Source organism: Camelus bactrianus, chromosome 33 (genome assembly GCF_048773025.1).
Source record: "Camelus bactrianus isolate YW-2024 breed Bactrian camel chromosome 33, ASM4877302v1, whole genome shotgun sequence".
In the NCBI taxonomy this organism is placed as follows: Eukaryota; Metazoa; Chordata; class Mammalia; order Artiodactyla; family Camelidae; genus Camelus; species Camelus bactrianus.
In genome coordinates this window covers 17,647,753-17,669,248 of record NC_133571.1, presented here as the reverse complement: position 1 = coordinate 17,669,248, position 21,496 = coordinate 17,647,753, and the positions used below count along the sequence as shown (strand labels likewise).

The 21,496-nt window shown below is 38.4% G+C and overlaps 2 protein-coding genes across 2 annotated transcripts; one reads left to right on the top strand and one right to left on the bottom strand.

The window, feature by feature from the left end:
• Positions 1-1,664: 1,664 nt before the first annotated feature.
• Positions 1,665-2,842, top strand: OR10S1 (olfactory receptor family 10 subfamily S member 1). The gene has a single exon (XM_010967237.3). It carries the CDS (start codon positions 1,716-1,718, stop codon positions 2,763-2,765), a length of 1,050 nt encoding a protein of 349 aa, XP_010965539.2. The 5' UTR covers positions 1,665-1,715; the 3' UTR covers positions 2,766-2,842.
• Positions 2,843-13,669: 10,827 nt separating this feature from the next.
• LOC105078627 (olfactory receptor 8B3-like) lies at positions 13,670-14,765 on the bottom strand. Its single transcript, XM_010967202.3, is given in 2 exon segments — positions 13,670-14,453; positions 14,456-14,765. Coding segments are annotated over 2 exon segments (930 nt in total). The 3' UTR covers positions 13,670-13,833.
• Between the last annotated feature and the right edge of the window lie 6,731 nt (positions 14,766-21,496).

The following is a 21,496-nucleotide window of genomic DNA, read 5'->3' as shown; positions in this document are numbered from 1 at the left end:
ACTGTAACACATCGATCTACCCAACATTGGAATGGGGTCTCCTGTTAAACAGGGCTTACTCCATTACTGAATTTGTTTAAGCAGAACTATATAGTTTTTTTGTCAAGAGCATCATAGGAAATATTGCATTGAATAAATTAATGAGTCTGAAGAAATTTAAGGCCATATGCCATGTGTCCTACTCTATTCTAAGGAAAAAAATAACCGCCACAAATAATTACATCCTCATTTTAAATTTGATGAATGGAAGAACCGAGAAATTAAGCAGCATGATCGTTCTCTTTCAACTAACAGTGGCTGACCAGAGATTTAAACTTAAGTTTATAAGCATCCAAATAAACCTGGCTCCTTGCTATTTCTACTGCTCTATCACAAAAACGTTCATTAGAAACTGGAGAAGCATATCATCCCTATGTCCCTCTTAGGAAGACGTGACATATGCACATGGAACACTAAAATGGTGCAGTACATGCTGAGGTATTTATTAATGATTGTCACAAAGATCAGATGTGCCAGAAATGAATAAATCAGTGTGAGATGAAATATTTATAAAGGGCATCTAGAGGAATTAATGCTCGAACTTAACCATACAGAGTAGATTTGTGAAGGCAGAGGTTAGTGGAATGCTGTGATAAGACTGGGGGAGGTGGGGTGGGGGAGACTATGGCAAATTGAGGAGACGAGGCAAACAGCATCCCTAGATAAGAAGGGTTTCTTCAGGTGATTGCAGAAGATAAAGATTTCTTGATAATAAAGGAAACAGTTTGCAGATAATTTTGAACATCACAGAGTCAATTTATGCCTTAGGCAGAGAGGAACTATAAATGGGAGAGATAAACATGTTGTTTTAAGAAGACTGACAAAGAAATGGAATATAGAAACATTTGATATGTTAGAGAAGTGAGTGAGATTGGGATGAGAGTTGAGACATAAAACACCATTGTGTAAATTTAGGTATAAATATGCAGAGGCAGGGTTAAGTAAAATCTATGGGAACTGAAGATACAACAGAAATGATCAGTTTAAACAAAATTTTCATATAATTAGGTTTAAGAGTAAAAGGATTGAAAAAAATTGAAGAAAACTCTTAAATTTCATTTCAGGCTCAACAACAATGGAATAGGAAAACATTTCCCAAAAGGTTGAAATAAAGATTTACAGGAAGAGCATGAAATGTACTGAACAATTTGCCCTGATAATTATTCCGTCAAGTCTCTAAGGCTGTATTAGTCATACACTTGAGAGTTGGTTGTGGGGACCTGAAATTCTAAAGAACTCCCTCTGGGTGAAGAATGGATAGGACTGCTATGTTCCTGGCTGATGTAATACACCCAAACCCTGGGCAGGTCTCCCCAGAAGATGACATGCAACTCCCTGCTGACACAAGGCAGTAAGAACCTGGCTATGCATATCTTAAGTATGGCAGAATAAATTAGCAGAGCAGAGGCATCACAATTCTGGATTATTTGCAAAACATATGTGCTCCATGAGAATAAGATTTATAATCCATATTTATATTGCTATTATTTGCAGAGTACATTTTTCCAAATAATTTTTATAGTCCTTTATGTGCCTCAAATTGCAGGTTGTGGATCTCATGCTGAAAGACTTATTTTGAAAGGGTAGCAAGATAACACTAGGCTAGGTCAAGGGAGTGAATTGAACTTGCACATCTTTCTCTCATTTATGAGGCAAGACCAAGATGACATAGACCAATGACTAACGACATTTCAGGAAAGGAGGATGGCTGTTTACGTCTGTTGATGTCAGTTTCTTCTGTGTGTGAGAAGATGGCCATGGAGACAGAAGACTCCAACCAGACTGTGGTGGACTCCTTCTTCCTGGAGGGTCTGATGTACACAGCTGAACATCCTAGCCTCTTCTTCCTCCTCTTCCTCCTCCTCTATAGCAGCACCATGACTGGGAATCTCCTCATTCTCTTAACTGTGGGCTCTGACCCTCGCCTCCGCTCCCCTATGTACCACTTCCTGGGGCACCTCTCCTTCCTGGATGCATGTCTGTCTACAGTGACAGTGCCCAAGGTCATGGCAGGCCTCCTGACTCTGCATGGGAAGATGATCTCCTTTGGAGGCTGCGCTGTACAGCTTTACTGCTTCCACTTTCTGGCCAGCACCGAGTGCTTCCTGTACACAGTCATGGCCTATGACCGCTACCTGGCTATCTGTCAACCCCTGCACTACCCAGTGGCCATGAGCAGGCGTATGTGTGCAGGGCTGGCTGGGATCACCTGGGCCATAGGTGCTGTGCACTCTGCCATCCATACCTCCCTCACCTTCCACCTGCTCTACTGTGGGCCCCGTCACATCGCCTACTTCTTCTGTGACATCCCCCCTGTGCTGAAGCTGGCCTGTGCAGACACCACGGTTAATGAGCTTGTCATGCTAGTCAACATTGGCATTGTGGCTACAGGTTGCCTGATCCTCATTGTCACATCCTACATCTTCATCGTGGCGGCGGTGCTGCGCATCCGCACAGCCGAGGGCCGGCAGCGCGCCTTCTCCACTTGCACCTCGCACCTCACAGTGGTGCTCCTGTACTACGTGCCGCCCGTCTGTATCTACCTGCAGCCTCGCTCCAGCGGGGCAGGGGCAGGAGCTGGGGCCCCTGCTGTCTCCTACACGATAGTCACGCCCATGCTCAACCCTTTCATTTACACTCTGCGCAACAAGGAGGTGAAGCAGGCTCTGCGAAGACTTCTGAGCCGAGGGTCCAGAGAGTCTCCAGCAGGCAGCCCACCCCTGTGACCTGCACTGCGATTCTCTTAATTTGTCTGCCAGGAAAGCATCTATTCCCCTATCAAAAGGGGAAGAAGGGAACATAATTCAAGTGGAAATCAAAAAAACTGAATTTCAGCTCAGCCAAGAACTGTTTTCCCCTCCCTTCCACCAGGTGACCTGTTTCAGTGTTTCAGTCACAAATTCTTCATCTGTAAAAGGACAGGACTGGATTAGGTGAAGCCCAGATTATTTCTAACATCTAAGTTCTAGGGCTCAGAGGTATGTGAAATGCTATTCGTATCCTCATTCATTTTAATGACTTTTTAAAACTTTTTATGAAATAACTGTATTAAATATAATGCAAATTTTAAAACACTGATAATGAAAATACAGACATAGACAATAAATGAATCTTTGTGTCTCCCGGCTAGAGAAGGAACCACAGTTTTTAGAATAAAATACAACTACAAGGAGAAAAGCAACCTGCCCAAGGACAGTGTCATTATCTTTATTTTCTCACTCAAGATGCTATATAACTAAGTAGTAGAAATACCATGGATTTTGAAGTCAGGTGGACCTACCAGTATTCTAATCCTGATTCCATCAGTCATTAGATGTAGAAACTTGTGCTTATTTTATATAACTTGGTGTCTCAGTGTGCTCTTCTAATACAGTAAGATTAAAATTAACTACTTGGTAGGATTTTATGAGAACTAAATGAGATACTATATTAAGTGCTTGCTACAAATGTTTCCATTTCCTACAAAACAAGTTAAAGTCAGAGTGCTTAATATACAAGCTAAGCTTAACACTGTCTCTGAAGAACTAGCCAGATTTTGATATCTTCATTGAACACAGAGAAAGCAACTACCAAAAAAAAAAAAAAAAAAAATATATATATATATATATATATATATATATATATATATATATATATATATATAAAACTAGACTCTGAGGTGACAGATAACTCAAGGTTCTTGTTAAAGTAGCTTGCCATAGAAGTGGAAGTAGTCATGCTGCATTCAAAAAAGTGAATGAATGACCCTAAACTACTCTATGGACTGAGAAGGGCCTTGAATGCCAGGCTAAAGAGTTTAGATTATATACTAGACACTTTACCTCTTTGTTTCTCCTTTTCTTCTCCTGTATGAACACCTTTATCCTGAGAAGCCACATTTTTCACTTCTAAAACATGGGGTAAATAAGAAGAGAGAGGAAAAAAGAGACAGGTTCTGGAATGACCAGTTAATAGACTATTATAACATCTTAGACGCGAGAGAAAACATTAACTTTGATGATGACATTGGCGATGGAGAGGCATTTTACAGAATCATATTAGAAGTGTTTTAAGGGAGAAAAATTAAGGAGAAAATTGGGGAAAAATGGAAAGACTGTTAGAACTGGAATAGTAACTGTAATCATTTTTGAAGCACGTATGTGCAAGGCACTATGACAGTTGCTTTATCTTAATTATTCCTCCCTAGAACTATATTTTAAGAGAATGCCATTCACTTAAATTGTACAGATGAAGGAACTAAGTGAGGTAAAATAACTTTCCTAAAGCCATGCAACCAGTGAGAGTTGAAGCCAGGATTCCGACTCAATTAACTCTGTATGGCTCCAGAGATGACATACTTCAATTGCACAATAATATTTTAGAGAGAATCAAATCTAGTCCCTGTCATTTATGAACTCCCAATTACATTAGAAGTCTCAAGGTTATTTTAGACTTTTAACCAAGGGCGGTTCTCTTCGAGATAAGGACTCCTTGACCTTTGAATAGTACCTAGTCCTGTAATAAATACAGGGTCTGAACCTGGCATTCTTGGAAGGGGAAAATGATTGGAAATAGAAAGAAACGCAGTGAAGACGCAGCATTCATCTAAAATTCAGAGCTATCTCCCTTGTTCCAGTATCTCAGCGTTACTGATACATCTATAAGAAGGCCAGAAGTAGCCCAGGCAAACCCGTCATTCCCATGAGAGGAGACTTTAAGCACAGATAGAATATGTGAAGAGCCAAATACAAAATGGGACACAGTGCTAAAACAAGCTTTGGTCCTGTCCTAAAGCACTTATCTACCTTGTCAAATGGCTGCTTCCTTGAAATTATAGGATAAATAATGGAAGACGAATGTAGCTATGCAATTCTAGTCTTATATTATTCCTTCCTTCTCAACTTTGGCCTTGACACTTTTATATCTGCCTATCTAGAAAGAATCTTTTACCGTCTTGAACTCTGCTCTTGTATCTTCACGTCTGTCTCTGGCAGCCTGGGTTTTCCATCTCATTGGTTTATTATAGGCCTTCATAATGGCACTAATAGAAATCCTGCCTTACTTTGCTCTTGCATGTTTCATGTGCACGACTAGATGATAAGAACTTTAAGAACACAGGTGCTTTCTACCTTTTATATGTTCCAAACAAAGGTTAACTCAGTAAAATATCTGTTCAGCCCAGTATTCAAGACCTGGAAATAGAACAAGACAGATCACAGTAAAGTTATCAAGTCAGAAAATTTGTTTTTTATCCAGTAGGGGAAGAAGAAAAAAAAGTGTTAATCTCAGTGGTTTTCTCCTTTCAGATATGTTGACCTTTGGGTCATTTTTAAATTTAGATTTGGAGTATTTACACTATTACAAGTTCACCTGAAATTTAAAGGGAAAAGGACTAGAGAATTAATTAGTACTGATTAAAATGAAAACAACACTTGACAAGAGGCAGACGGCGACCTAAGACTATTATTTTCCCTCCAATGCAAAGAGGTAACAAACTGATATTTTCTTGATGGCAAATATGTCAAATGGACAGGAAACAAAAACATTATTTGGACATGATAGTTTGCAGGGAAGGACACACTACAAGAGTGAGTAACTTAGCATTCTTACTACTGGTCATCCTATAGCAGGGAGCTTCTGAGGGAGAGGTTCATCAGTATCCCTGAAGGTACAGTGTAAAATGAAATCATGATGCGTGTAATCAGGTAGACTAAATATTCTCACAGAATGAAGGACTTCCACAGTAGCAATGGCATTCAAATAATGAATATGCAGGTTTCTTAGGATTTCTGGCTATTGTTTAAATAATGTGAAAATCTGTAAATCATATAGTTTTGTCCCCCGTCCCCACTGGCAATGCTAGAATTTAATGAAATAGTATTTCTTTCAAAATATTCTATTACTTAGAATTTTCATTGTCAGGTTTCTCCACCTCCCACTTTAATTATTACTAACATAATGTCTGCTATATAAATTAGGATAAACGTCTTAAAACATTAAAGCCAGGAGAACACAGATTTTAGAGAAGCTATTATGAGATATTTGCCCAGAATGTTATACAAATATATAAGCTTTGGAGTCAGTGTTCAAGAACCAGCTTTACTAGTTTTTAATCAAGGAGGTTCTCTTTGATATAAGGATTCCCCAAACTTTTAATAGGGACCCTGAACTCAGATTACTCTCCATTACACACAAACACACACACACTCTCTCAAAAAGTTTACTAAATTCTACGATATTGGAGCAGACTGTATTTTCCAAAGATGACCACAACAATATCTCCCATTTCAAATGTACTTCCAAAAAGAAACTATGACACCGTCCCATCAAGAGGTGGCAGTCCATACATTCCCTGCTAAATGTGGAAGCTGCTATGTGACATCTGATGTGAGATCATTAAAGGCAATGCAGCCTCCTCCTGGTTCTCTAAGCCACTTGCTCTTGGAAGCAGTCACCATGCACTGGGGAAGGGCAAACAGCCACAAGAAGAGGTACTGAAGTCTTGGGAACTCAGCAGCTAAGTTCCCAGACCACAGTGAGTGCAGACTTACCAGCTACGTGACTGAGCCATCTAATCTCACTCAGCCTACCCCAAGTGAAGAAGGGCTGAGCCTTCCTCACCACACCTGGCACAAAATGCAGATTTGTGATGAACTAAATGATTGTTATCGTTTTAAAACACTAAATTCTGAGATGTTTTGTTATAAGGCAAAAAATTAACAGAAAACACACAATCCTCTGCTGTGCGTGGTCACTGCCACTAACATATACACACAGACATAGTATCTCTAAGATAACATTGGTTGTATTTCCAAATAATTTACCTACTGTTCTTTATATTCTGATCCTTCATGTATCTTATAATCACTAAAGAACTTCCAGAATGACAGAGCAAGGACCTCCAAAAATCTACTCCTGCATAAAACTAATGAGAACAATGGTAAAAATTGTCAAAAATCATTTTTCTTCAGAACTCTGGAAATGAAACCAGGTCTTGAAACAATCTGAGGTGTATTTATAAAAATTTATATCTCAGTAAGAACACAGAATTCTGTGGCACTAACTTGCTCCATTCCTATCCCTCTCTCACCAGCTTTACGTAGAGCTTTGAAAATCAACAACCTTGTAATCATGGTAGCCATGAAAATCAGCGGCCTCACGACTACCAGAGGGGCAGAATGGGTTTGGAAGTCCCTAAAAAGCTCATTGGCAGAAAACTGTCATTACTTGACCCATCTGGCAGCTAACTGGAAACCCCTACTTGCAGGGTTCATGTTTAGTTGACGTGACTCAGAGCTTTCTCACTGGGAACAGCATTTCCCAGGGCAGTGGCCAAAATCAGCAGCAATTTGCCAACACTGCAGCTGCCTGACATGGTGGCAAGAGTTGGGGCAAACAAGAAGTTGAGCAAAATCTTAAAAAAAAAAAAAAAAAAAAAAAACTGTGGAATGAGAGATACATAGGGGCCTTTGAAAATCTCTGATATATTCCTGGGAATATGGAAGACCACACACATATGCAGAACTGTTTCCAAGCCCAAGACAGACCTGAGATGTCCTAGTTTCTCACTCTGCTGATCTTGCAGTTCTGTGCACATAGGGAAGTGAAAGCTGGAACACTGAAAACATACCCAGTACAAACAGGGCTCCTTACAAAGACTTGGAGACTTCATGGTTCAAGGAATTTAAGGACATCTCCATTCAGTCATTAGCTAACTACATCTTATAGTGACCTTAGCCAGAGGGTCTTCTTTTTCTCTTTTTCAGATTCTTTTATTACAAAATATTGAATATAGTTCCCTGTGCTTTTTAGTAGGTCCTTGCTGCTTATCTGTTTTATTTATAGTAGTGCAGATTTGTTAATCCCAAACTCCTAATTCATCCAGAGGGTCTTTTCTTGAAATCCTAATGTTTGAAGCACACAATTAGACATGCTTTCACATAGGGTATACATTCTTGAAACTATTACCACAATGAAGAGAATGGACATAGTTACTGTCCCCGAAAAGTTTCTTGATGCCCCTTTATAAGACCTCTCTCCCATCCCTGCATGTCTCTGTAACTCAGGCAACCACTGATCTTCTGACACTACAGGTAAGTTTGCATTTTCTAGAATTGTTTATACATGAAATCATACAGCATGCACTCTTTTCTCTCTGACTTCTTTCACTCAGTTTAATAATTCTGAGATTCATTCAAGTTGTTTTGTATATCAATAGTCTATTCCTTTCTACTGCTGAGTATTATTGTACAGATACACCACAATTATGTATGTATTCATTGATCAGTTGATGAACATTTTGGAAATTTCAAATATTTGACTATTAAAAATGAAGTTGTTATGAACATTTGTGTACAAGTATATGTAGGGGCATATGCTTTCATTTTTCCTGCATAAATACCTAACAGTGAAATAGCTTGGCCATATATTTATTTTAAAAACTATCAAAATATCTTCCACAGTGATTTTCCATTGCACATTCCCCACAGTACTGTATGAGAGTTCTGACTGCTTCAAATCTTTGCCAACACTCGGCATGATCAAACTTTAAAAGTCATTGACTTTTAATAATGAATAAAGTAACACCTTGCACACTGGGGAGTTTCTTAAATGCTACAGGTAATGTGCCATTAGAAGCATGACTCAGATGATCTGTCCCTACTCTTTTCTCTCTCTCTACAGTGGTCAGGAATGACTCCTTCAAATGCCTGTGTTTCACAATTATAGGAGATTCCATAAACACTCTGAAATATACCCCACTTTGCAGCTGTAAACACCATGGATTCTTTCATATTTACCTCAGAGATTTCATATTCACCTTTCTACATTCAAAGTAGCACATTAGATTGTCAATATATATTATATGGATAGAATAGTGGATCTCAGAGAGATTAATGATTTAGTCACACAGCTTCTTTACGGAAGTATCTAGAATAGATTATTAGCCTCCTGATTTCAAGTCTACCATTCTTTCTAGTATACTTTCTGCCGACTTCATTTTATTTTTATTTTAGTAAACATATGAGAAAACATTTGTTTTGAAAGCTAAATTTTTCTACAAAGAAAAAGACTATGAAATGAAATATTTTCAGGGTCTTATAATTCAGAGAACAGGGCAAGGGAGGAAAAATTTCCCAGGAATGTCTCATTAGTTCACAATCCAAAGAGACACAGTCAATAAATGAGGCCCCTCAAGGGAATGTCAATGAGATTTAGAAACCACATTTTATTCTGAATTTGTATCCTGATCTGTAGAATACTGTAATTATCCTCCACTGTCCATAAATCTTTGATTAAAACTTATAATACACAATGACCACACATTAACCGTGGTTTTGGGGATGAAGACCAATGGCTCTGGCCACATTCATCGGGAACCAGGTAGAAAGAGAGAGAGGACAGCATCTCAAGGAGATAAACTACTAATTGTTAAAACTGAAGTTAAAAAGAAGGAATAGAAAACAAAATAAGGAGAAAAGAAAGACTTTCTATGACTTCCTGGGAGTCTCTAGAAATATTATGGGGCTCACAAGATTTCTCTGGATAGGATAAAAGCTAAAGTTATTTGATATTTTTAAAACTTAGACCTGCACTCCTGTTCTGTTGACTTCCATACAGTATTCCAAAATGTATTTCAAAAGTACAAAGACCTCAAACTGCAGCCCAAAGAGCAATGATAATTTTGAGAGAAATATTTGATGAATAAACTAAATTTTGACAGTGTCTTTTTTAGAGTAGGATGTTAGGTTACTTTTCTTTTGAGATAACAGGAAAAATACAACCACTCAGAAATCCTTAATATGATGTATCAAGAGACAATTTAAACATATTCTCAGATAACTATAATAACATTTACTACTTTACTGTTTTTCTAATCTCCACTCAATATTTAAGTATTTTGAAATTAGCATAGCTGGGTTGTCAGCTTGCTTGTTTGCTTTTTAAATGTTCAGCATTGCTAAATCCTTGACTTAAGGCTTTTAAATGACAACTCATATCCCATGCATCCACTGACTCAATATTCTTGATTTTCACTCAGCTAGTTCTATTTATATGAAAGTGTTGATTTTGGTTGGATTTTTCATTTTGCTTTTCTTTTAATGATTGTCTGTTTTTATAAAAGTTTTCCATGTCAAAAGAAAAGAATATCTCAGTAGACAAACAATATCTGTTATTTGGGAATGTCTGTAGACAATGCAGAGTGCGTTCATACTGTTGCATTTTTATTAGTATTTGAGGTGGCCCAAAGAGTGGGTTAAAACTGGTCCTTCTTGGTGAGGTTACTCACCAAGAAGAAAAAAGAGAGGACAAAAATTAAATAAGAACAGGAAGTGGAGAAATTACAATCAGCACCAGAGAAATACAAAAATAATAATAACAATAATAAGAGAATACTATGAACAACTATATGGCAACAAATTGCACAACCTAGAAGAAATGGACAAGTTTCTAGAAATATACAGTCCATCAAAACTTAATCAAGAAATATTTGAACAGACTGATCACTAGAAATGAAATAGAATCAGCAATAAAACATCTCCCTGCAAACAAGAGTCCAGGAACAGATGGCTTCACTGAAGAATTCTACCAAACATACAAAGAAGAACTCATACCAATCCTTCCCAAACTCTTTCAAAAGACTGAAGAGGAGGGAACACTCCCAAACTCATTATATGAAGCCACCATCACTCTGATACCAAAACTAGACAAAGGCACTACCAAAAAAGAAAATTACAGGCTAATATCACTGATGAACATAAATGCAAAAGATTCTGTAAAATTATCGCTATATGCAAGTGACATGATACTATATATAGAAAACATGATACTATATATAGAAAATCCACACAAAAAATACTAGAGCTAATAAAAGAATTCGGCAAGGTAGCAGGATACAAGATTAACATACAGAAGTCAGTTGCATTTCTTTACACTAACAATGAAATGTGAGAAAAGGAAAGTAAAAAAAAAAAAAAATCCCTTTTAAAATCACATCAAATAACAAACAAACAAACCAATCAACCTAGGAACAAACCTGACCCAGGAGATGAAAGATTTATACATGGAGAACTACAAAACAATGATTAAAGAAATTAAAGATGATTTAAATAAATGGAAAGATATCCTATGCTCTTGGGTGGAAGAATCAATATTGTTAAAATGGCCATACTACTCAAAGCAATCTACAGATTTAATGCTATCTGTATGAAATTACCCATGACATTGTTAACAGAACTAAAACACATCATCCTAAAATTTACATGGAATCACAAGACTCAGAATTGCCAAAGCAATACTGAAGAAAAAGAACGAAGCTGAGGAATAACCCTCCCAGACTTCAGACAATACTAAAGAGCTACAGTAATCAAAACAGCGTAGTATTGGCACAAAAACAGACATATGGATCAATGGAACAGAACAGAGAGCCCAGAAATAAACCCACATACTTAGAGTCAATTAATCTTCAACAAAGGAGGCAAGAATATACAATAGAAAAAGAACAGTCTCTTCAACAAGTGGTGCTGGGAAAACTGGATAGCCACATGTAAATCAATGAAATTAGAACACTCCCTCACACCATATACAAAAATAAACTCAAAATGGCTTAAAAACTTAAACATAAGACAAGACACTATAAACCTCTTAGAAGAAAACACAGGCAAAACATTATCCGACAAAAATCTTAGCAATGTGTTCCTAAGGCAATCTACCCAGGCAATAGAAATAAAAGCAAAAATAAACAAATGTGACCTAATTAAACTTATAAGCTGTTGCACAGCAAAGGAAACCATAAACAAAATGAAAAGACAATCTATGGAATGGGAGAAAATATTTGCAAACAATGCGGCTGACAAGGGCTTAATTTCCAGAATATACAAACAGCTCATACAACTTAATGAGAAAAAACCAAACAACCCAATCCAAAAATGGGCAGAAGACCTAAATAAGCAATTCTCTAATGAAGACATGCAAATGGCCAATAAGCACATGAAAAAAATGCTCTACATCAAAGAATTATCAAAGAAATGCAAAGCAAAACTAAAAAGAGGTATCATCTCACACTAGTCAGCACAGCCATTGTTAAAAGGTCAACAAACAATAAATGCTGGAGAGGGTGTGGAGAAAAGGGAATCCTCCGACACTGTCCGTGGGAATGCAGTTTGGTGCAGCCATTATGGAAAACAGTTTGGAGAATCCTCAAAAAACTAAAAACAGACATACCATATGAGACAGCAATCCCACTCCTGGGCATGTATCCAAAGGGAACTTCAATTCGAAAAGGTATTTTGAAATTTCAGTGTTCATAGCGGCACTATTTACAATAGCAAAAATACGGAAACAACCTAAATGTCCATCATTGACAGGTGACTGGATAAAGAAGTTGTGGTACATTTATACAATGGAACACTACTCAACCATAAAAAAAGAGTGAAATAATGCCATTTGCAGCAACATGGATGGACCTGGAGATCATCATTCTAAGTGAAGTAAACCAGAAAGAAAAAGAATACCATATGATATCACTTATATGTGAACTTACTTACAAAACAGAAACAGACTCACAGACATAGAAAATAAACTTAAGGTTACCAGGGGCAAGGGGTGGGAAGGGATAAAATAGTAGTTAGAGATTTGCAGATACTAACTATTATATATAAAATAAACAGCAAGTTTCTTCTCTTCTCCTATAGCAGGAGGAACTATAGTCAATATTCTGTAGTAACCTATGATGACAAAGAATATCAAAAGGAGTATGTGTGTGTGTGTGTGTATATATATATATATGACTGAAACACTATGCTGTACACCAGCAACTGACACAACATGGTAAAATGACTATACTTCAGTTTTTTTTGAAGTGAAAAAAATTACTTCCCCCATCCCCAAAAAACTGGTCCTTATTCTCTTATTTGATAAGACCTAAAATACCAGTGAAATCTGTTTTAATTTCAGAAAAAAAATGTTCTTTAAAACTAGGTTTCATTCTTTCAGATTATTTTGCAAAAGATTAGTCAGAAAAACAGACTTACATACAGATTTTGAAAGTTAAGAATGGCAAAACTTTAACAGAGGAAATCTGATTTTTTAGTTAGTGCATGTAAGTACCATATAGCTATTTGGACTTCTTTTGAAAGGAGGGATATGTCAGAGGAAACAAGTCAGTTGTTTTGCATGCACAGTACAGAATTGTCATTTTTTAGTTTTTTGTTCTATCTATTACATGAAATGTAACAAAAGGAGTTATGAGAGAAAGCACAATTCTACTGAAGTTGTCACAGCTGAGAATCAAACAGGTAAACCATGGGAGCCTGTGTACTAAGACACAGCTGTTCCGAAGTCAGTGCGAAAGCGTTGATTTTTCGGGGCATAACAAAAATGGTCCTCTTGTTAAAGACCAGAATGTTTCCTAATTACACCTTTTATCATATTTTATTTCAAACGCTTACTTATATCAGTGTGGATTTACTGGATATTTATTTTATACTTTTAAAAGACTTTAAAGTCACACTAGTGTTCCTTTACTGATCACTAGCAGAACCATTTATCTTTTTCCAAGTTGAAAAAAAAAAAAAAACAAAATCCATAAGATAACTTGAGAAAAGAGACAAGTTTATTTCTTATTTTTTTTTTAAATAGGAAACATGAGGGAAAGGAAATTGTAAAAATGGTGATGAAAGAAAGAAGACCTACAAATCAGAAACAACTTGAGAGGAGACTCAAATTTCCTTCGCGATGGTGAGAAAGAAACAGGACAAGAAGGCTGCAACAAAGGGAATCTCATCTCCTATGACTACCTGCACCGAGACTGATTTGTCAAAACTTTCTTCTCCTCAGAGTTTTTCTCAGAGCAATTTTAACATCTTTGTTCCTCAAACTGTAGATTAAGGGGTTCATCATGGGAACCACATTAGTATAAAAGACAGAAGATATTTTTCCCTCATCCATTGACTCAGCGGAAGATGGTTTGAGATACATAAATAAACCTGATCCAAAGAACAGAGAAACAGCAATGATGTGGGAAATGCAGGTGCTGAAGGCTTTGGACCTGCCTTCTGTGGAGCTGATGCGAAAGATGCTGGAGAGGATGAGACCATATGAGACAAAGATGGTGAGACTGGGCACAATGATGTTGATGCCCACCACGATGAAAACCACCATCTCATTGATGTAGGTGCTGGTGCAGGAGAGCTGGAGCAGAGGGAGGATGTCACAGAAGTAGTGGTTGATGGTATTTGCATCACAGAAGGACAGTCTCAACATGCATCCAGTGTGAGCCATACTGCCAGAAAACGCCATCGAGTATGAACCAAAAACAAGCCTAGAACACACTGCACGGGACATGGTAATGTTATACAACAGTGGCTTACAGATGGCCACATAGCGATCATAGGTCATTGATGTCAACACGTAGCATTCAGAAATGACAAAAAAGAGAAAAAGTAGAGCTGAGTCATGCACCCCATGTAAGAAATAATATTCTTCTTTGACACGAAATTCATCAGCATTTTTGGTGTAAATACTGAAGAAAAGCAAAGATCTATAAAGGACAAGTTAAAGAGGAAAAAGTACATGGGGGTGTGTAGGTGTGAATTCAGCCCAATTAGAGTTATCAAGCCCAAATTTCCCAACACAGTGACCATATACATTACTAGAAACAGGATAAACAAGGGAACTTGGAGATCTCGATGGTCTGTTAACTCCACTAGAATAAATTCAGTCACGAAAGAATCGTTTCCAGGAGCCATTCTTCTCTAAGAGAATCTGTGGACATGGGAGAAAAGGGTTACGTTAGAGAAAAACAGATCTTCTCACGATGTCTCATCCTACAGGAGAATGTATGTACTGGGCATGTCTGAGACTAGCCCCGCCTGGACTCACAGAATCTGCCTTTACCATTACCATGATAGTAAGTGACATGGACTTTGCCTGGATGAGTCTTGATAAGCTAAGCAAAGAGCATCAGACACTTAGCATACGAAGGGAGGCAGTGCTGCCTGGAAAAACCGAGGGATGAGAGGGATGGACTAGAACAGAATCTTCCTTCTCTCATCTCATCATTTCTTCATTCACTTAAGCCCTCCCCTTACCAGTAAAACTGTAGGCAGAGACCCTAGTCTCTAGGCTGGCCTCTAATGCAGACTAGACCTGGTGGCATGGGAACCAAGAAGATTGTCTCTAACCCGAAAGGGACCAAAGGCTAGGAGAGGTTAACTTCCTACCCCATGTCACAGAGTAAGAGCCATAAATGTAGAAAAGCAGGAGTCTGTGCAGGAAGAGGGAATTTACTGCCTGAGATACTGCACTTCCTGGGCCTCCTAACCTCTAAACACCCTCTGCTCCCCACTGAACACGTCCTCTCAACAGTTTCACTTACATCTCAGGACTGCCCGAAATGGGAAGGAAAGTAGCCGATCTTACACCCCTGGGCTTCCATCTCAAAACAAGGACATTCATATCAACAGAATTCAGAAACTCACCTTCCTTAGTCCAGAAACCTTAGAATTCATCTGTGGTATTTACCCTTGTGGTCCTGGAAAGGCAGTTTCAGATTCTAAGGTTTTTGGTTCCTTTGATTCTAGAAGGATGCTACCCAAACTTAATTTCAGATATGCCCTGGAAACATTTCTGAACTACAAGTATTAATTTCAGATCATGAATGTCTTCTCAAGCAGCATGCATAAATAAATAAATAACAGCATTGTTTATTGATAAGAACGGAAGATTGAACGTGAGCTTAATGGTAAAGCTCACTTGATTATAAACAGGGTAGGAGCTTGCTCAGCCTCTCCCCCAGGGAACAGAGTCTGTGTGTAAAAGAAATAAGGGGACTGTATTTACACTCTGGATCATGTTCTTTAATTCCTTAGAGACTCAGTATTTTAATCTAGTTTACACTTCACTCCAGGGATTGTACATCCCCCAAGACAGAGTTAAAAATAAACCCATATTTTTCAATCATCTTCATCTCTTAAATCTATTGTATAAATTATTTCTCTGTGTCTTCCCATATCCTCAATGGAAAATTTCCAGAGTCTGCCTACAGGTTTTTTTAATATTCTTAACATACAGAGAGAAATCATGTCTGTATCAAGTTTCCCAGCATGCTAACATCTTACAAAACTATAATAAACTATCACTACTAGGATATTGGTATTGATACGTTCAAGATGCAAAACAGTTCCATCTCCACAAAGATCCCTCATGTTGTCCCTTCATAGCCACATCTTTCTTCCCCTCATCCCTGACTCTAAGCAACCACTAACCTGTTTTCCATTATTATAATTTTGCCTTTTCAAGAATGTTATATAAATGGAATAACACAGGGCATAAACTTTGGAGAATCGCTCTTTCTCTCAGTGCAATTTCCTGGAAATTCATCCAAGTTTTTGTCTGTATCAGTAGTTGGTTCATTTTTATTGCTGAGTAGTACTATGCCATGGTATGAATGTTTTACAGGCTGCTTAATCATTCACCCGTTGGAGATCTAGGTTGTTTCCAGTTTGGGGCTATTATCAAAAAAAAGCTGCTATTAACATTTGTATATAGCTCCTTGTGTGAGTGTAAGTTTATTTATCTGGGATAAATGCCCACAAATGCAACTGCTGAGCCTTATGGTGATCACATGGTTAGTTTTATAGGAAACTGGCTAATTTCTAAAAACTTATTTATCTAGTCTTTTTTTTTTTTTTTTTTTTTTTGCATCCCTGCCCAGTATTTGGTGTTGTCGCTATTTTTTTTCAGTTTTTCTGATGGGTTTGTAGTTATATCTCCTCTTAGCTTTAATTTTCATATCTTTAATGGCTAATGATTTTTAACATTATTTCATGTATTTATTTACTATTTGAATACCTTCTCTGAATTGTCTATTCATATGTTTTGCCATTTACTAATTGGATTATTTATTTACTTACTGTTTAATTTTGAAAGCAATTTGTCTAATCTAGACACTAGTTCTTTGTGATTTGAAAATATTTTCTCCTGCTCTGTAGCTTGTATTTTCTTTCAACTTTCCAGGTGTGAGAATTAAGGGTCAAGGTTCTTTTCTCGGACCATGGATATCCAATTGCTTCTGTGCCATTTGTTAAAAATGCTATCCTTTCTGCATTCAAATGATTTTGCATCTTTGTCAAAAAAAAAAGTTACACATATTTGTGTGGATCTATTTCTGATGCTTTACTTTGTTTTTTGTATCTATGCATCTTCCCTTTATCAATAATAAACCATCTTGATTACATTATAGCTATACAGTAGAACTCAGCAGTGTGCAGAGTGACTCCTCTCACTTTATTTCCCTTTCACAGGATTGTTTTAGCTATTCTAACATTTGTGCTTTTCCATTTATTAGAAAAACTTTTTCTGTGTCTACAAAAAAAAAACTTTGCTGGGGCCTTATGGGAATTTCATTAACTATTTTGGGAAAACTAATATCTTTACTCTTGAGTCATCTAATCCATGAGCATGGTATGACTTCATTTATTTAGATCTTCTTTGACTTCTTTCCTCAATATTTTGTAATTATCAGCATAAAGCAACCATACACAACTTCATACCTAAGTATTTACTAAGAAGTTGCCCTCTATTTCAAGTTTGCTGATAAACACGAATGACTGGATTTTAACAAATGCTTTTTCTGCATCAATTGAGATTATGATACAATTTTTCTATTTAACCTATTTATGTGGGGGATCTATATCCCTGGTTTAATCTATTTCTAGCCTCCTCTCTCTCAATTTTCTCAATTAATCTTTTAAACATGGGTGAGGAGTATCTTCTTTAAAGTAGTAAAAGATTTTAAGCCCAACTTAACTTAGCAGTATCAAGGGAAAGGTATTCCATGAGGCAGACAGAACCCAAGGAGGTATACTTTATATAAAAACATAACTTTTCTCCTTTCAAAAGCTCTACCTCCTAGCATCTTTTAGTAACTCATATAAAATCTATGTAAATTTTTTGTTTCTTTGGGGGAGGGGGAAGAAATTGGAGGTGAGTTTTTTTTTTACAACTTTGTAAGAAAATTGCTTACTGTGAATAACTGAAATGCTTCCTTTTTCTATTAACGTGAGTTGTGTAGCTAACTCTACTATCACAAATACCTTTGTTTTGGCTACTTAGAAACTCAGACACTAAGCTCAAACTTTGCAACAATTTAGGCTTTTTTGCTCTATTTTTGTTATTTTCTTTGAGGCCTCGACTCATTTTATTTTTATTGTCCTAATTTCTAAATTTTTATTTTACTTTATCAACATGTATCATTCTCTGGCATCACTCTTTGAATTCAACAGCAAGCCATATTGATTCAATATCAAAACTGTGTCTTGAATCCATCCATTTTCATGTCTATTGCCATTAAAATTACATCTTCTATTTCCAATATAATTTCAGGAGACGCAAAGTGTTCTGAGTGTTTACTCTGACCAACAGCTCCACCTTTCCCTATCAAAACGCCCCCCCCCACAACATATACACGCCCACACACACGTGCACACCTCTATAGATATGCTAATCCACAACTAGTAAATATTTTTCAAGTGTAAAACGGATTACATCACTCTGCTTTTGAAATATACCAGTGGCTTCTCTTTGTACTTAGAATAAGGTTACAACTCCTTGCATGATCTAGCATTCGCCTACATATCTAACCTCCTTTGTACCACCTTCACCCATCTCACTACTCTTCAGCCATACTGCCTTCTCTGATTCTTCAATACGGCCAGGTTTGCTCCACCCTGGGCAGTTTGTACTTCCTGTTGTTCTACATTCCTCTGCTCAAGGTCCTTGCGACTCAACGTGCACCACTAACATCATTAGGGAATCTGTTAAAATGCACAGTCTCAGGTCCTAAGCCACAGGAATTGAACCAGGATCCGCACCTTAGCAAGATCCCCCCAAGATGTGCGTGCACATTAAAGTTTGAGAGGCCCTATTTTAGGTTATTCTCTCCAAGAGCTGAAACCAGCTTTCTTTGCTCTTGCTTTCTCCTCTGAACCTCTCTGCTGCTTCTCTGTGCCACCAGAATGCATTGCATGATCATGTAAAGCCCATCCTTAAAAAACTTCTGCATCCTCTCTGAAGAACCTCCTTGCATGAAAGATAGAACTGTACCATTTTACATTTCAGTGTTTTTTCACCTATACATAGACTAAGAGATCCCACGGCAGTGTAATATGCATTCCAATAGCTGGTTACAACACATTGTATTAGGATGTTTAGTTTATAGGAAGAATTTTTATATAAATTACATCTTACTCCACGTAAAAATGAATGATGCTAACCAGTATCTATGTAGCCATCTACTAAACTATAAGTTCCACTAGGCCAGAGCTAAAATTTTTATCTTATATATCTGACCACCCTCCAAAATAATCTACTACACGGACTCACCTAATTCAGGTCATGTAATTTTTGAAATTCAAAAGCAATTTAAAAAGCTATTACTGCACAGAACAGGTGAAGCATGGCTTAAGCATCTGAAGCTCTTAGAAGCAGTACACTTTCAAAAAAGGTGGCAGTAATTCATTGCAAGGGTCACCAAAGGGGGATAAAGAGTTAAAAAAGGAAAGTAACAAGGCAGACACAGCTGGCAAAAGGATGACCCTAGAACCAGTAACTTGGCAATGAGTCCTCATACCTCGAAAGCCAGATCCATCCCATGATTCCCCCATCTACACAAAGGAAGAATTAGATAAAGCCAAAAAACGGAGCTTCAATGAAAGAGCCAGGAGGCCATGGGTGGGTAGTTAATGAACAAAGAAAATACTTCTTTCCCCAGATGCAGCTTGTGCAGCCATTAGGGAGGCTCATCAAGGAACTCACTATGGGAGGAAAGCCCTATGTAATCGGTTACCTGAGGTCATGGTAACTCCTGGCATGAAAAGTATGAGTTAGATAGTTGAGACATGCCCCCTGTGCACAATGAACAACCCCAACACCGTACCCTCCGGAGGCCCCCCGGTAAGGCCCATTGAGACCAGAAGGACATATCCTATAGAAGACTGGCAGATTCATTTCACAGTCATGACGAGTACAGGGCAATTTCAGGTATCTCTTGGTGCTAGTAGACACATTTTCTGGGTAGACAGAAGCACTCCCTGCTAGAATTGAAATGGAAGCTGAAGTGGCTAGGGCATTACTAAGAGATAATCCCCAGGTTTGGGCTCCCAGGATCCCAATAAAGTGATAATGGTCTGGCATTTGTGTCTCAAGTTAGGAAGGGGAAAAGGAGTGCCCTAGGCATAGAATGGACCTTGCTCGCACTCAGCCTGGAGACTCCAATCAGCAAGGAAAGTAGAGAGACCCAATCAGACCTTGAAACAGTCAAGCTGTGTCAGGAAACTCAAGAAAATTGGATTAAGCTGCTTCCAATTGCCCTGCTCAGCATGGCGTTAGCCCCAATGGATAGGTTAAAGTGAAGGGTATTTGTATGTACGTAGACCCATTCCCCAAATCAAAGAGAAGAGATACCTTAACTCCCTTGAAATGGAACAACTCAAGTCTGCCCTCCAGGTGGAATAAATCATGAACGCTTTCACAGAATAGGTGACCAGGTGCTGCCCGCCCACACTCATCTGGCCCTCCCCCACTTCTGGCTGGGAAACTGGGTACATCTAAAGCCCTGGAAAACCAGCCGCCCACAAGACTAGTTCACTCCTACGTGGGATGGACCCCACTCTGTAATCCCAAACACTCATCTGCCCTGAAACTGCAGGGCATTGTTCTATCCATGGGGGCGTCACATTGGAGGGAAGAAGCCCCCAGCCTCAAACTCCAGAGAGACAACCTGAGCGACGGCCCCTTTTGACTACTTGTATGACCCCCTCTCTGACCTGAAGCCGCTCTCCAAAAAACACCCAAAGCAGGGCCAGCAGTGAGCCTAGACATCAGGGCACAATTTTGCCCACAGGCCAAAGACCAAGACACCTTCATTTTTAGGAAAAATCTGACAGGTGATCATTATTCTCTTGCCAATATTTGGGCCAGGAATCCTAAATTGTCTCATGTCCTTTGTCCCCAAAAGATTAGACGATGGTTACTGAGGGATACAAACAGCTAGGGCTGAGGCCTGCTGACAACCAAACACAACTAAAGGCAGCTGGGAGAAGTTCTGCTCCCCAGCTGGGGGTTACGAAGACGCCCGGCATCAGCAGGAAGTAGTTCCAGAAAACAGACCGGCACCCCTCAGTGCCCCGCAAGAATGAGGAGCAGGACAAGAGGCACAGGAGGCATCTGTCACCAACAAAGCCCATTCACAATTTCTGGGAAATAAAAACAGAATCTGCATAATAAAAACCAAGTCTTACCTTTTCCGCTTGCTCAGAGGAGGTCGCACGGGGAGGCCTCGTCCTCAGTACTTCAGACCTGCGTTTCTCGGAAATAGGTGTCCCAACAGCTCAGCTCAGAGACTGCTTCTAGAAGCACAGCCTGCCAAACTCAACCCAAGATGGCGGCCGCGGCTGCGGGCCGTGTGCGGAGACGCTGC